This window comes from Sander vitreus, chromosome 7 (genome assembly GCF_031162955.1).
Source record: "Sander vitreus isolate 19-12246 chromosome 7, sanVit1, whole genome shotgun sequence".
In the NCBI taxonomy this organism is placed as follows: domain Eukaryota; kingdom Metazoa; phylum Chordata; class Actinopteri; order Perciformes; family Percidae; genus Sander; species Sander vitreus.
This window is the reverse complement of record NC_135861.1, coordinates 4,450,684-4,467,301: the sequence shown is the minus strand read 5'-3', so window position 1 is coordinate 4,467,301 and position 16,618 is coordinate 4,450,684. Positions and strand designations below refer to the sequence as shown.

At 41.0% G+C, this 16,618-nt stretch overlaps 1 protein-coding gene across 2 annotated transcripts in view; it reads right to left on the bottom strand.

Moving 5' to 3' along the window:
* Nucleotides 1–395: 395 nt before the first annotated feature.
* Nucleotides 396–16,618, bottom strand: part of slco4a1 (solute carrier organic anion transporter family, member 4A1) — a 36,052-nt gene continuing 19,829 nt past the window's right edge. For both annotated transcript variants that reach the window (XM_078254273.1, XM_078254274.1), the window contains exons 3-12: nt 14,738–14,828; nt 13,610–13,731; nt 13,015–13,126; nt 12,605–12,759; nt 11,323–11,593; nt 9,174–9,336; nt 7,846–8,021; nt 7,104–7,168; nt 6,826–6,974; nt 396–2,242 (exon numbers count right to left, since the gene is read on the bottom strand). In XM_078254273.1, the coding sequence (XP_078110399.1) occupies nt 2,072–2,242; nt 6,826–6,974; nt 7,104–7,168; nt 7,846–8,021; nt 9,174–9,336; nt 11,323–11,593; nt 12,605–12,759; nt 13,015–13,126; nt 13,610–13,731; nt 14,738–14,828 (1,475 nt within the window). In that variant the 3' untranslated portion in view covers nt 396–2,071. The remainder of the gene's footprint in view (nt 2,243–6,825; nt 6,975–7,103; nt 7,169–7,845; nt 8,022–9,173; nt 9,337–11,322; nt 11,594–12,604; nt 12,760–13,014; nt 13,127–13,609; nt 13,732–14,737; nt 14,829–16,618) is intronic.

Genomic DNA, 16,618 nt, shown 5'->3' with positions numbered 1-16,618 from the left:
TCAGAGGATTAAATTGGTCATGGCACAGATTCACTTGCCAAAATTGAACTTGGCGTGAAAAATGTGTGCCGATTTACTTCACCCGCAATGAACTGATATCACTGATTTCTTATAAATAAATAATTTTAATTTGTTTGCCATTTGAAATACTGGTGTGATCAGGCTTTTATCGTGTCAACACATACTTTCCAAGCTTCTCAGTGCTTTTGTTTGTTTTAAAGTGCAGCTATGCGATTTCTATGGAAGAGAAGCATCAAAGCTCTTTCTACTAAACTCTGGCAACACAGAAATCAAACTCATGTTTATATAACTCATGTATCTATATCTATATATATATATATATATATATATATATATATATATATATATATATATATATATATATATTAGGGCTGTCAATCGATTAAAAAATTAATCGAAATTAATCGCATACATAATTAACGGTGCCTGAACCGAAAGAAAAGAAAAAAAAAAGGGTACTAAACAACAGTTGGTGACATTAAAGAACGGCTTGTTTATTGCTAAGGCCATATGGTCAAAATGAAATGATTTAATAATAATGTATAACAATAACAACAACTTATTTCACTAGTAAACAAACCAGATAGGAAAAGGACATTTACAATAACTTCAAATGCACCATGAGGCTGTAGTTTACCAGTTTCATTGGACGCACCGGCTGTGGTGTTTCTCCAACGACAGCTGCAGATTGTTACATACCGGTGTTGAATCCTCTACAGTAAAACAGTCAAACTTTACACCGTTTAGCGTTAGCTGTCAGCATTTTAACCGTGTTTAATCCAGCTACTAGCTAGCGGTAGGCTAACGTTAGCTGCTGTTGAGTATAGTGTTAACTGGCGTCACATGCAGCGGGGTTTGTGTTTCCTGTAACGTCTGTTTCAGAGCAGCAGAGAGAAGTGCAGACATATCAGTGGCACCAGATTTTCGTCTGTATGCAAACGTCAATATGGAATGGATTAATCTGCGTTAATTTTTTTAACGCGTTATTTTTTCTCAGATTAATTAATCAAAATTAACGCGTTATTTTGACAGCCCTAATATATATATAGATATATTTCATGTAGATCACAAACACATTGCGGTTTTCTTCTCTGTATTTCCACTTTTAAATGCAAGCCAATTACTGGTCATAAATATCTGGTACATGTGTCCAAGTGGCAATCAAAAATACACATGTGCTTTTCTAATTGAAAATATATTTGTGCTGCTGTATTGTGACCAATAGTCTAGATTCACATTATATTAATATAAGTGCCTGTAAGATACTCTTGGCTTAAAATATATGACATACTGTATGATATGAAATGTTTTGGCTTCATTATTACTGGCCTGTATACCATGGCTTTTTACGCTTGGTGGAAAATAAAGCAGTGTAACTACCTTCCAGTAATAGGCGAAAGAACAGGACAAGAGGATGGATATAAATACCTTTTTTGTCCACATCATAAATGCTTCATACACATTGGCATATACCACATAGGCCTCAGCTGTTTCATTGTCTTTCGAAGGAAAATGACATAAAATACGAAACAGAAACGTCATCAGACGTACATTCTGAAAAAGTCATTTTAACTGATTCAACATAGTAATGGGATATCTGTAGAAATGCTTGTGAAAACCTTGTGTGGCATCGCCCTATCAATCATACACTCAGATACGCACACGTGTAGTCACAGCAGGATTTTCTTCCAATGGAGCAGCATGTTAGAAGTCATCATGTACTTTAGAAAGTGTGTGTGTGTGTGTGTGTGTGTGTGTGAGATGTGCATGAAGGCATCCTGGGGTTGTTTGATTTTGTGTGTCTAAATTACAGTAATTCTGTCCATTTGTTTGGTTGCATGTGTTTGCTTGCACGTATGTTTATGTCGGGGGTGGTGCTATTATGGCTCAGAGAAGACTGTTGTTGTAAAGGAAGCCCCCTCCCCTTTCACCACCCGAAAACACATTCACACTAAGCAGAACCTACACACGCACACACACACACACACACACACACACAAAAACACAGACAGTCAGACAGAGGCGGTCAGCGGTCAGGGGGTCTCTGACGTCATAACCTGGCGTGCAGGTTGACGATGACGCCGTCTTCAGGCAGGTCTTTGACAGGCAGGTCGCCCATGTCTCCTAGTCCGTGGTCGGTGCTCTCACAGCTGCTCTGAGGCGACTCGGGAGGAGGCTGGTACAGGATGCTGGCTAACAGGAAAAATATTGTCCCTAAAGCCTAAAAAAAAAGAAAAGAGGAGGACGGATGATAGTAGTGAGGAGAGAAAGTCAAACACCCAGATAAATAGTACACAGAAAATAATTGTCACGAATCCCCGGCCGTGACACTTGTATGTGAGTGATTGTGTTTGTTTTGTTTGTCTTCATCCATAGTATGCTTGGTGTGGTCCGTCTATTCTGTGTGTGTGCGTCTCCCTCTATCTCTCCCCTGGCAGTCGTGGGTCTTCCACACACTTGCCGCCAGTGTTGGGAGTAACACGTTACAAACGTAAAGCAATTACAGTAATGTATTCCTTTTTGCTGTAACGCAGTAATATAACGCATTACTAATAAAATGTCGATAATATACCCGTTACAATCTCAGTAACGCAAGTAACAATGCATTTTAACTCGACATTTAGTTTGTTTTAGTTTGTCTTTTTTAAGAATTCACCAACACCACGCGTCTCATTTCGGTGTTTGAGTGATATTTCCTGTTGCTGGATTCGATGATTGAGATGACTGCAGAGACAGATACATTTGCGACATGGACATTATTTTCAGGAGTTATTACACTGCGTTGAAGCGAGCTGTCCCGTCACTGTTCCCGTGGTCAGAGCCAGAACCAGAGACGGTAGTCTAGGGACATCTGTGTCCTGTCAGTGCCGACATTAATGTGCCTGAGCAACTGACAGATAACAACGTGTCGGAAATTAATGTTTAGTCTTGCTACACGTAATATCATTACATTTTATCAGCGGTGGAAAGTAACTACCGTATTTTCCAGACTACAAGTCGCTCCGGAGTATAAGTCGCATTAGTCAAAAAATGCGTCATGAAGAGGAAAAAACATATATAAGTCGCATTTATTTAGAAATTTATTTCACAAAATCCAAGACCAAGAACAGACATTTAATCTGGAAAGGCAAGTTATTAAACTACACAATAGCACACAGAACAAAGGGCTGAATACGGTAGGTGTCCGGTATGTTAACGTAATGTAACTGCACTGTTGACGAGCCTCTTCCAGCAGCACGTTGTTCAAGCACCCATCTGTGGACTCCTTCCTCCAGCTCTGGCCATCTGGATTTCAGCGCGCGACTAGCTTTCTTTGTTTTCTTCATTGCAGTAAGACTAACCTTTTCGCCAGTCCCTCACAAGTTTCTCACTCACTCCAAACTTTCGTTCTGCTGCTCGATTACCGTTTTCGGCTGCTTATTTTACTACCTGCAGTCGCCTGCAGTTTCTTTTCTTTCTCAGTTGTCTTTAGGAGCAGCATATAGTTGTCACAAGCCTAGAGCGTCTCTCACGGCTGTAGACGGCAATGTTTTCAGCATGAAATAACATTTAAAAACATGTTAAATTATATATATTTTGATATATAAGTCGCACCTGACTATAAGTCGCAGGACCAGCCAAAGTATGAAAAAAAGTGCGAAAATACGGTATATCGTAGGCTACTTCGATTCAATTGTAAGGTGCTTTTAATTGAGGATTTTCATTTTCTCCTATTTATTAGGCTACTTCTAGTCCACCACAAGTCAGAGTCAAAGGCTATTGTACATTTTATTTTATAGCTTTAGCTACTTTGCAGATTCAGATTAATAATACAAAATAATATGAATAAATCTATGTCGTAGTTAACCCTCGTGTTGTCTTCCCGTCGACTGAGCAACTTTTTGCTTTTTCTGTTTCAAAATGTAAAATTGAAACTTCTTTTTTCAACGTTTTGTTCATTTTTTTTAATGACACTTTTGTTGCTTTTCTCGATGTTTTTGTCTCTTTTTTTCAATGTTTTTTGTCACTTTTTTCTCCACGTTATATATGTCACTTTCTGCATTTTCCCCACGTTTTCTTTTTCTAGCTTTTTTTCACCATTCTTTTATCATTTTTTTTTTTGTTTTTTTTTCAAATGCTATGCTATTGAATAAGATACCCCAATTAATTTAAAGTAGTGAACTGATCATTTGTTTTACTTGTGCAGAGCGTTGCAGGGAACCTCCACGTTATTTCTTTTGACAATTTGGTTAAAAAGAACCCAAATTTATGATATAGAAACTTTTTGAAAACAACATCCCGGAGGACAACAGGAGGGTTAAGGATTCTCTGATCTCGGTCCTGGGGACCCTGTCGCCTACCCAAACCCTTTGCATCGCTATTGTTCGGATCAAGACCCACACTCAAGTCTGCTAGCCAGCTGCTCTCTGTCCCGGGACCCACCTGGACACTTCCCCACTCCCTCACCTGCCGTTGCACGTTTCTGGTCTGTAAATAATCTGCTTGACTCACTCTCCTGGTCCGATCTGCTTTACAGTTTTACTACAGGAAACCTGACGATAATTCACAAACAGGCCTACATCAGCTGTGTCTGCTTGCATATATAAGTTTAGTGAGTTTAACTAGTTTAACAATTTAGGAAATGTACTTTTCTTGCCGAGAGTTCAAGAAGAAGATCAACATCACTCTCATGTCTGTTAAAGCTAAAGGGATACATTTCAACTGGCTTTGTAGTCATTGCAGTGTGTGGGTAGTTTATGCAGACAAACGGAGTATGACTTCCCTTCAAGTTGCCGGCGCCTGGAGCTCCCAGCTCCTTCCCCTGCCAAAATCTAAACTTTAGCTTGTGGAGGGGCAGGGAGCTGCAGGCGCTGCCGGCAAGGGGGCTACAGGCGCCGTTCATCTGCACACACTGCCCACACTGTGCTGACATTGATGTTTGAAAATAGGCAAAGGTTTCACTTAGGCCAAAGGTGATTAGCTTAGCATAGCATAACGTCTGAAGGAGAAAAAGCAAGCATGTCTCTCTCTATGTTATAAAATACACCTACCAGCACCTCCAGGTACATTTTAAATGGAAAGTAGGGCTGCACGATATGAGAAAAATATCTAATTGCGGTATGTTTGACTGATATTGGGATATGATTCACGATATTGGAGGGAATGATCATTTTTGTATCATTATTCTCATTTACATTGATAAATATTAAACATTTTTAAATGATTATAGTGTGATTTTTGCGAGGATCTGTATCAAACTAAGATTTTTTCTTTAGTCTGTAGAATACAATTTGTAGACTGGGACGTCTCTGCAGCTCCACAATACTTAATTCACAATGGTTTGACACATATTTTGCCTTCAACAAATAGTGCGCACCAACCCCAAATAATACAAAAGGATCCAAGTGAGATACTAACCCAGTATCTCCAAATCTGCAGAGAGGGTAAATCAGCCCTGTTTCAAGGCAAAGGAGGACGTCGCGCCCTGTTCTTTCCTGCAAAGTCGACTGGACCTGTTTTTCACTCCACTGCCCTGGACGGGACGGGCCGTTAATCTCTGGCGAGAGGTTAACTGAGTTCTGTTCACCGGGGAAAAATCCGCCGGACAAACTAACAGACTGCACACCGAAAAAGTAAGAGGCTTTATATAGTTCTGGGCAGACTTTAGAACTAGTGTGTTTTATTAATGAGTAAAGGTTATTGCTACTATTGTTTGCCATTAATGTGTGATCGGACCGCAGGGTCCCAAGTATTGCTGTGAAGAATATCCCTGATCAAGAGAGTGTTGAAAGTTGTGTTGAGCTGTAACTACTACCTCCCGCCGAGGAGGGATAATTACTGTACAAGCGGAGCCATAATCCTGCTCCTGGTCACTCGACTACGGCGCTATGACATAAAGACGTTATATCATAGACCTGTAGGAAGACGGAACGTGGGATTATCGTACACATGCGCCCATTGTTTTCGCGGGAGACGTAACTGAGTTTCAACTGCCATTTCGGCGCCAAAATAGCACTCCGGGGTGTGTACCCTCTTTGTCTGTAAAACGTGTTGAAGTCTTGCGGGGTTCCCCGCTATTTCAACGTTAGGAGTAGCCATTTTGGGCCTCTGTAATAAACTACAAGGAGCCTCCAAGTAGGCGGTCTCTCCGACCGCCATTTTGAACCTCACGTGGTCAGCCGACCGTGTGGCTCCACTGCTCCTACAGCCCCCCCTTTCCTCCTCATATCCTGCATACACACACACAAAAAGCTGGTTTGCTGTTTTGTTTGCTAAGAACTGTAACAAGTCGATAGAATTTGGATGATTGAAGAATTATTGAGTGACCATCAGTATTTTTGAAGTTAAATAAACCCTATTAGACTTTAACAAGAAGTTGCTGTGTGGTTATTTGTGTGTTGTATTGCAATAACAGCTGGATTATACAAGTCAGTGTTTGATCTTTCACCCTTCTTGTGTCCCTTTTAAAGCTACGAAGATAAATTAATGACATTAATTAAGATCTGTATTTAAAATTGATCACCTTTGAGACTGTTTCCACAGTTCAGCTATTGGCCCCTGAGTGTTTTGATAGTTTGTCATTTTGGTAAAGTTATTAATATCCACATTCATAACTTTATTAATATTGATAAAACATCTTTGATAATTTGCCAATAACTGTACCCATACCAATTCCCAACAGCAGTATGACGAAACAATGTTATCAGTTTTGAAGTGAAGCAGAAATATCTTTTCTCACAAGCATACTTTTTACAAAAATGTAGGTTATAATGTTTGGATGCAAGACTACAATAATTGTCCTGCCACTATGTGTGTTAGTGTTACCTTATAGATGATGCCAGCTACTAGTGTGTACTGGCTCATGGCTGAGTTCTGATAGAGGTAGCAGGAGCCCTGCTCACCACACTTATCCTGCCACAGTAAGCAGGAGATGTCAATCACAGAGCCAAATGCTATGGGTCCTGGAATCCCACCTGTGGGAAAACAGCGACACAGATTGGACAAGATCATTGCATCTGTGTGGGGCGAATTAAGCAAAAATGGTTGTGATTCAGAGGTTAAAAGTAAAAAGTAAACTTAGTGAAAGAATACAGTGGACTTACCAAGTGTGCGCACCACAATCCACTGGATGCCCAGTCCAAAGGATCTCTGGCTGTCTGGCACACACCTATACAACACACGGTTGGTCAGACATGCAGGCATTGTGAATCTCACACTTCATTACGATATAGGTTGATACTTTTTTCAGCTTCTTTTGCTGCCTTCTGTTTTGTCTGCAGTTTGGACCGATGATTGGCCTCCATACAATTTCTACCGTCGGACACCGCGCACACAGTTAAGACTTTATTTCCAGTGTTGAGTGTGCAGCCTTGGAAATATATATGTATTGCAAATGTTGTAACAAGCATAGGGGGCGGTGCAAACCGTCACCAATGAACAAGGAACTCTCTGCTGAGTTCAATGATACCTTACACAAGACTCTACATCAAACTGTTCATTAGTTATGAAAGGGTGTGTGGCTAAAGCATAGGGGGCGGAGCAAACCATCACCAATGAAAAAGGTACTCAGTCCTGAGAACTGCAGGGGCTCAATTTTTAAAGTTTCATAAGGGGGCGCTAGTGAGACATTTTTGCCCACCTAATTACGAAACCCTTAAAATTTGCACCAGACCTAATGCGTGTGCACATTTTGGTGAGTTTTTCCTAAGGCCCTCAAAGCGCAATTCATTGCGCGTAATGATATTTCCTTCAGTTTAAAGAGGGCCTTTCGTGGCGTGTGGGCCCTGATAAAATCAAATCATAGATGTCACAAAATGGTGGTTGTTAATGCACGTGTCCACCCACCTGAGCGTGGCGGTGAGTGCGGGGATGCTACAGAGGAAAGTGAAGGAGATGATGATGAAGAGGAAGGAGAGGAAGGCTGGCATGTGGTGGCAGGAGCTGCCACACTTCCCTGTCAGAGCGAAGCCCTCCTCGCCCCAGGACACATTACCCACCACACAGCTACATCCAGAGTACACCTGGAAACACATATTGTCACCTATAAACATACTGAACGGTAATGAGGTCACTAGTTTATAAAATAACAACATTAACTCAACATACAGTACGTGTAATGTTCCCATCAGTCCAAAGGTCAATGTTAATATCAGTTCTCTACATATATTTAAGAATAAGACAGGGCTGTAGTCAAGTCCACCTTTGTCGAGTCCAAGACAAGTCCAAGACCAGGAATAGTCCAGACCGAGTCAAGACGGAGTCCAAAAAGGTTTGAGTCCCAGTCACGACCGAGTCTAAAGAGGTTTGAGTCCTAATCAAGACTAAGTCCAAATGAGACAGTCAAGACCAAGGAAAGAAAGGGTCAAATTAGGCCATATTAATTACTTTAAGTATAACAATTTCACTTAAGTTACATAAAAGCTGAAGTGCAACTTCCCATTTTTGATGTTGAGTCTTTTTATTCCGATAGCATTATGAATTAAACCAATACCTGTTATCTGAACAAGCACGCTTCATCGGTGGTTTTGTTTTGGAAGGAGAGAGCTACTTAAGAAAAAAAGCATACCAACGACCAACGAGAATATCTGGTGAGTCCAATGGCCGAGTCCGAGACAAGTCCGAGTCCAAATACCAACGAGTCCAGGACAAGTCCGAGACAATAGAAAAACATCTAGAGTCCGGACTCGGCTCAAGTACTACAGCCCAGCATGTATGTCATCTGACAAAATGTTTTTGGGAGAGCTTCCATTGTGCCAGTGTGAACAGGGACATACATAACCAGGTACTTAATGTTTCATGCAAACATCATATTTTGAATATAATCAAAACTGAAAAAAAGACTTATAACTGGCATACTGCCATGGGCAGGTGTGTCCTCTACTCGATCACATGTTGATTTAAAGTGCTCATATTGTGCTTTTTGGCTTTTCCCCTTTCCTTTATTGTGTTATACATCTTTTTGTGCACGTTATAGGTTTACAAAGTGAAAATCATATTTAGTTACACCTTTGTGTAGGGATTTAACGATACACTTTCATACATACATTATACAAAGAGCACTTTCTTATGTCTTATGTGCTCTTTATTGCCCAAACTAGCTCAGATCCAAGTAAGCCGAGTCTGTTTTCCCTCTAGTCAGAGTCAGATGACCCGGGACGGTGTGTGTGCGGTACCTGTCTGCCTGTGGAGTGTTCGGTGTGGTTGATGGAGCTGCAGCCGGCATGGCAGGGGGAGTAATACATCACACCGTCCGCCCCACACACCGGGTTGTACAGCTCTCTGACACAACTGCAACCTGCGTTACAGCCCACGGTCAGGCTCTCCTCTAAAGAAGAGCTGCAGACATGAGGAAAAGGAGAGGCAGACATGAGATGGACAGAGGGATTAAAAAAGGGGAAGAGAGACGGACACAAACAGAGAGAGGAAGTCAGTCGGCATGAATTTGCTTGCTCATGATGTCTCATACTCATACTATAATTCCTAAGCCCCTACTGTACTAGTCTTTTCATGCATTGTATGCCTCTCATTGGTAAAAATGTATCATCCATGGCAATGCTGCTTATGTTGTCGGTTCTTGCAGGGAAAGAAATAAAAGATGTATGGACTACATTCATCTATAAACCCACTGGAAATTAGACAAGCAGTGGCAACAAAACAGCTGGGACAAATCACCGAAATATGCAGGCCTGCACACTGACATTTATAAAAAGCTAAATTAACGTTATTAAAATTAACACAACATTAGAAAGGACTGTTATTGCTGCCTAAATCTTCCCCCAAATATTAGTTTAAAAAAATATGATTGCATATTTTCCAAAACAAAAGTCAAATGAACAATTCGTAACTAAATCTAAGGGCGCTTTTACACCTGCCTCGTTTAGTTCGGTTGAATTGCACTGGCGTTGGTTTGCCCCGCGGGTGCAGTTCGTTTGGGCAAGTGAGAATGCAGCAATCGCACTCAGGTGCGCACCAAATGCGGACCAAACACAACCGAGACCTGCTTGAAGATGCGGTCTCGGTACGCTTTCAATCCAACTCTGGAGCGGTTCGTTTTTGGTGAGAACATGATCCGACCTCGAACGGCACTAACTATATATACTCTGTAAGCCTGAGCTACTAGATAGCTAGATAAACTGATCAGGCGGGCCGGCTCTGTGGTCGGCATGAAGCTGGACTCACTGGTGACGATGGCAGAGAGGAGGACACTGGACAAACTGCTGGACATTACTGACAATGCCAGCCACCCCCTGCACACCGTCATCAGCAACCAGAGGAGCCTGTTCAGTGGAAGGCTGCTCCTTCCCAAGTGTAGGACCAACAGACTCAAGAACTCCTCACTCGGGGGGGAGGAGGAAAGAGAATAAATAGGGTAAAGAGGACAGAACAGAACAGGAAGGAAGGGAAGGAGTGGTAGCCACTCACTCATTCACTGTGCAATAAATTAATAATCTACTCACATACATACCTGGACACTCTAACTGCTCTTAACTGCTAATTTATGCTAAATGTCATTTATTTATTAACTGTACAATAACACAATACCATACATAGTCCTATATATCTATATATTTATCTGTAGTTTATTGTTGTTTACTGTTTGTTTACTTTTTGTAAAAAATATTTAGCTAAAAGTTTGTCATTGTTATTCTTATACTGTATTTTTTTTTTTTTATATATCTCTTTATTTAAAGAGTGTTTTGTATGCTGCTAAAATCTGCTGCTGGAAATGTAATTTCCTTGCAGAAGTCATCCCAAAAGGATCAATAAAGAGAAGTCTAAGTCTACTGTCTCCTTTAGTCAGGTGTGCTTAGCAATCTGCGATGTGGCAGAACAGCAAACTGTAGCAGCTTGCAGTGTTTCTCTCACAGAAATAGACAGCCTAACCCGCCGCTAAAGTTGGAGACAGACGCCAGCAAAGCAGAGTGAAGTCTTGGTAACCAGAGCAGGCGAAGCAACGCCGCTCGCGAAACAATGTCTGATTATTTAAATGAAATGAGCTGCTTTGACCATGGAGATGTAAGAAATATTCACTAGTCCAGAAAACAGGACCTTCTTCCATGTATTTACTTTCTTGCTCCCGCCCCAGACACATCTGACCAATAAGAGGAGTGAAGGTTGCGTGATTTGTAATGCCGCATTTTTGGTACGCTTGGACTTTTCCTGGTGTGAAACGAAACCGAACCAAAGGGGAAATTGCTCAAAGTTTACAAACTCATCAACTGATTCGGACCAAAGCAAGCAAACTATAGGTGTGTAAACGCCCTAATACACATTTGAGACAAAGACAAAACTGAATTAGGCGCTAACAAAAATACCGCCCACCTGTTTCTAAGGCGCAGCTTGCTGGGCTTGTCATACAGGTCTTTGTACTGGTCCAGTTGGTGCCTCGCCATCACATCGTACTGGTATGATGCCGTGACACCAGCCATGGGCACGTTGGGGCAGTGGATGAGAAAGATGAAGATGGCGAGCAGACTGACCATCGCACACATCATGCAGAAACGGATGATGCCGCGACAACGCAGGTTCAATCTCTTCACAATGTAGCCGCCCAGGAAGGTGCCGCCACCACCCGCTGGTACCACCATGTATCCTGGGAGGGGGAGAAGAATCGCATAAATACACATGCAGTCAGGCTGCTGTTCTACTCTAAGGCCCTTAAAGAAAAATGCACCTAAAAAGTCGTAATGAAGTGACCAGATTTCCATGAAATGTGCTCATCAGAATTCATGGCCTCCAGAGGATGAATCCAAATGTTTTGATGACCTTTCTTTAAGCACTACCGTCAAGTTAAGTTAAGTTAAGTTCAAGTTTTCATGTCTACAAGTAGAGACTACCGTCTCTACTTGTAGACATGAAAAATCACAGGTAATACGAAATGTACTGAGTAGACTTATGCTCCCTCTCCTGTCGTTGTGGACACCACATTGGCTTTCCTGCAGCTTGCACTGAAGATACTGTATCTCATGAAAGATGGCCATGGTTTGGCCAGTTAGAGACAAATCTGAACATGTTTAATGACAGTGAAACACTAAGACATGAAGTCTATTTTAATGTCAGTCTCTTAGAATCAATGAAGAAGGTACATTATAAACTGTATATCGCTAGACACTGCCATTTAGAATGACGGTAAATTCTGTGAAATCCGAGACAGAAAAATAGTGATTAGTTTGCTCTTGCTATCGGTAGTGTTTACTTGACCAAAAACCCCACAGCTGAATGCAACAGCTGTTAACAGGTAGACAAATGGCCACTGATTTGAATTGCGGAGATGTGTGAAACCGGTAAACTTGTTCATGTTCAACCGTAACTGTAACATTTAAGATACAGTATATTTAGTTAAACACGGACGTCTGACCTATCTGACGTTTCTGCTGTTTTTATTGTCTGTACTATGTTTCTTTGCTAGTGTGTAAGATAAACCAAATCTAGCGTTACGAACAGCAACATCTCACCGCCGTTTTCTTTTATCATTTCTCACTATGGATGAGCCATAACAAAATATATATATATACTGAGCTGAGATGGCTTTGAAATACATTTGATCAACCATTTGGTGTCTGCTCTGGACTTTGCGTCATGTGTTGTATGTGTAGTCCCTCACCGAACCATGTCGCGGCCTCTGATGCACTGAGACTGAACTGTGACTCCAAGAACTTTGGACCAAAGGTGGACACGCCAGCGATGAGGGTGGCCTCCGTAGCCCCGGCCAAGCAGAGGAACAGGAAGGGGGGATTCTTCAAGAGGAGCAGCACAGACCTGGAGAGAGAAAGTGAGGAGTGATTATGGGGCAACAGTGTGTGCAACCAACTGAATCAAATCTAGCTTCCTCTTTTATTAAACCAGTCTGCTCCAATCTCAACAGCCTGGAGATGTTTCTAATACCTATCAACACCAAGATATCTCGTCATGTTACATAACATGCAGTGTATCGCATTACTCTGTCTTTGTAATCCGCATGCTGCAATCAACTACTCCTCTACCATCCTCTTCTTATGAAAGAAAGTGCACTACCTTGGCATGTCTTTGACCGATTTGCCAAACTGAGGGTCTGAGGCTGTGGCTTGGCTTCCATCCTTAAGCTGGTGGGCCTCAGACACCCGCATGGCCACGTACTCCTGAGAGCCTGCAGGAAGAGGCAGAGGAAGAGGAAGAGGAAGAGAAAGTGAGTGACATGTGGAATTCCCATACCAATTCCTACCTCTAATTACAATAAAAGTTTTATGTGAAAGCTCTTTAGCTTCTTTACTGCCTCCCTGTTGCGAGACTGTGTGTGTGTGTGTGTGTGTGTGTGTGTGTGTGTGTGTGCGGCTTCATCAGCTTGGGATGCCCAAAAAGAGGGCTAAACGGCTAGAGAAGTACTGTGCTCTGTCTGCTATCATAGTCAGATGCTGTTATTTACACCCATGAGAACGGAGGGATATAAATGATTTTGTATATGTATTTAAGTGCATCTACTGTATAATATCCATGTTCCTTTAAATGATTCCCTTCAAGTGGACTTAAATAATGTGTGTGTGTGTGTGTGTGTGTGTGTGTGTGTGTGTGTGTGTGTGTGTGTGTGTGTGTGTGTGTGCGTGCTTTTGCGCGCAGTGGACAGGAGTGGTACCCGGTAGCTGTCGTGGGTAGCCAAGGATGGGGAATGCTATCAGCAGAGCTGCTGCTCCTCCTGCTAGGAAGCCGATCCACCAAGCCCCAACCCACAGAGGGTTCTCTGGCGTCATCTCTGTCCTGTGACCACACACACACACACACACACACACACACACACACACACACACACACACACACACACACACACACACACACAGACACACGGTATTAATCACTTGACATTTACTAAACCCTAGTCCACTACATTTGGTGGGAAATTGAAATTGTATTCTACACTTTTCTATTCTACATACTTAATAGTCTATAAATCTGGTCTGCTCTATGTTATTATGCTCTAGTTTGTTCAGTTCTATTTCAGTATACTCTACTCTGTTCTATTCTATTTATTGTTGCACGATATTGACAAAATGTGATATTGCGATATCGATTATGAATATTGCGATATAGATATTAATTTTGATATTTTTAAACATATGTAATATTACAAAAATTATTATAGTTTTCTTACAACACAAGGTTTATTTCAACTGACTGTCATATTGGACTGGTCCAACATGAATAAATAAATAAGGACCATGTTTACAGAACAGGACATGTTTTACTGGTGATACAGCATAAAATATATAAATAAAGAGAACAGGACACAACTTTTCTTTCTCTTCTCTGATTTGTTCCGTTTTGTTGTCTATCTATTTCTTCACTTACACTGTCACTCTGTCGAAATATGCACACACGTCACGTGGTACGCTCCATAGGGTTTGTCACGTAGTGGACCCGTGCGCTGACGTGCACTAACATGTGCAAGTGACACGGTAACTGGCCAATGAAATGATGATCATTCTAGCGTTTCAAGCGAGCTCTAAATCAAAACAACTAAGCCACACAGCCAACGGACGGGACGCAGCGCTCCACAAAATAAACAAAATATTGCAAATACTGCAACCCCTTTTGATATAATATTGCGCAATGTGATATTGCGATAACGATATTGAGTCAATATATCATGCACCCCTAATGCTGTTATACTCTAGCCTAGTCTGTTCTATTCTAATATGCTCTAGTGTGTTTATCCTTGGGTGTTGTAGTCTATTCAAATCCATTCTGCCATCAAAAGCAGACTCACGTCAGGTGGATCTCAGTGTAAATGTTGAGGAAGTATCCTCCCAGCAGGTAGCCTGCGGCCGGACCCACAATGGCCGCTGTGTAGAAGATCCCTGGGGAGAAAGAGAGAGAGACGGCACACAGACACAGAGCCAGGCCATGGGTGTGTCAGTACAGTGTCTACTTCCTGTTTCCTACAGGTTAAAAGGGCCCCATTGTTCTTCACTGGGCTCTGTGTCCACAAAGTGAATGTTTCATGAGAAAATAGGTTGATGTGAGAGAGTGTGCATGTGTGTTTATGTGTTTTTTGTTTTGATGCTGCTGATTGAAATTGGCGTTTTGTACTATTGATGTCCAGATTGGATGCTGAATGGTTAAAAAAAAACTGATATATTTGTTGATGGCAACACAGTAGTGAATATCATAGAACATTACATCCAAACAGTTAGAGAGCTTTAGCAGCCTTACTGACTTTTTGCCTGTGTGTGTATGAGTGCACAGAGGCCACAGTTATTTCTACGCAATAAGCTCTTTCATCAGTATCCAGTTCTTAGTAATAACAGTACTGTGATTGCTTCTGGATGGCTACCGCTAATTGCAGTCATTACAGTGTCATTATAGAGACACATAAGTACTTTATTTAATTCTAGAGGGAAAGTTCACAGCAGCAATCAACTGATTCAGAATATAAAACACTTTGATTTAACTTATATAAATGAGGTTTTATGAGGTTTGAGTTTTGTAACAGTTAGATTACAGGTCAGCCTCTCATCAACTCACACTTTGCGACATATGTGTTGGCATTTGTATGCTCATGCTCAAACAAACATCTACATTCACATTCATGCAAACAACAGACAGAGTATTTGAGCCTGTGTCTGCAGCAGACAATTAGTGTAAAGCCGTGCTATTATTACAAAAAAGATGCAGGTGGGAATATTTCTAAGCCCTGCTACTCGCATTTGCATGTATTCTAATTGTTCTATCCAATCAAAGAGCATTGAAAACAATTAACATTCACAAACAGAACAATCAGTGTACATCACAGCCCAGCTGCCAATATGAGCTGAGGCTGAAGAGACACTTGCTGAGCACACAGCTCTCCTCTGAAGGTCTACACAAATTCCTACTGTATGACCAAAACCAATTGTTAGTGCCTCATCAGTGTGCTGAGAATGGTAAGAAGTGAGATAATATTGATATATCGAACTGTGCATTATAGGGTGATTGGGGTGAAGGTGTCTATTTGTATGTAAGTATATTTGTGAGGCCCTGTACAGACTGTGAAAACAATTTTTTCCCAGTAAACAATAAAGACTATCTATCTATCTATCTATCTATCTATCTATCTATCTATCTATCTATCTATCTATCTATCTATCTATCTATCTATCTATCTATCTATCTATCTATCTATCTATCTATCTATCTATCTATCTATCTATCTATCTATCGACAAACCCTATGGCCACAGGTCAATGAGTCACATTGTTAAGACATTTAAGTTGTGATTTTTTCCAAATCGATCTTGCCACTGTGATTTAAATTTTGGATTATTGTTTACAACATGAACTCCAGGCCTATAGTTCTGGTCTGCATAGTTTTAAATAAGGTTATTACCAAGCACAGTCACACACACTTATTTATATATATATATATATATATATATATATATATATATATAAATTAAGTATATTAAATATATTATATATAATTTATAGTACAAATATTTTGGCTTTTGCTATTTGCAAATCACATTCTTTTAAATCACAAGTTTTGATATAAACAAATGAATTGGTCAGGGCTATGGTCAATGTGTCACATTTGCATCACATTTTGAGACAGAAAGAAAGAAATACAAATTAATGAACACACACACACACACACACACACACACACACAC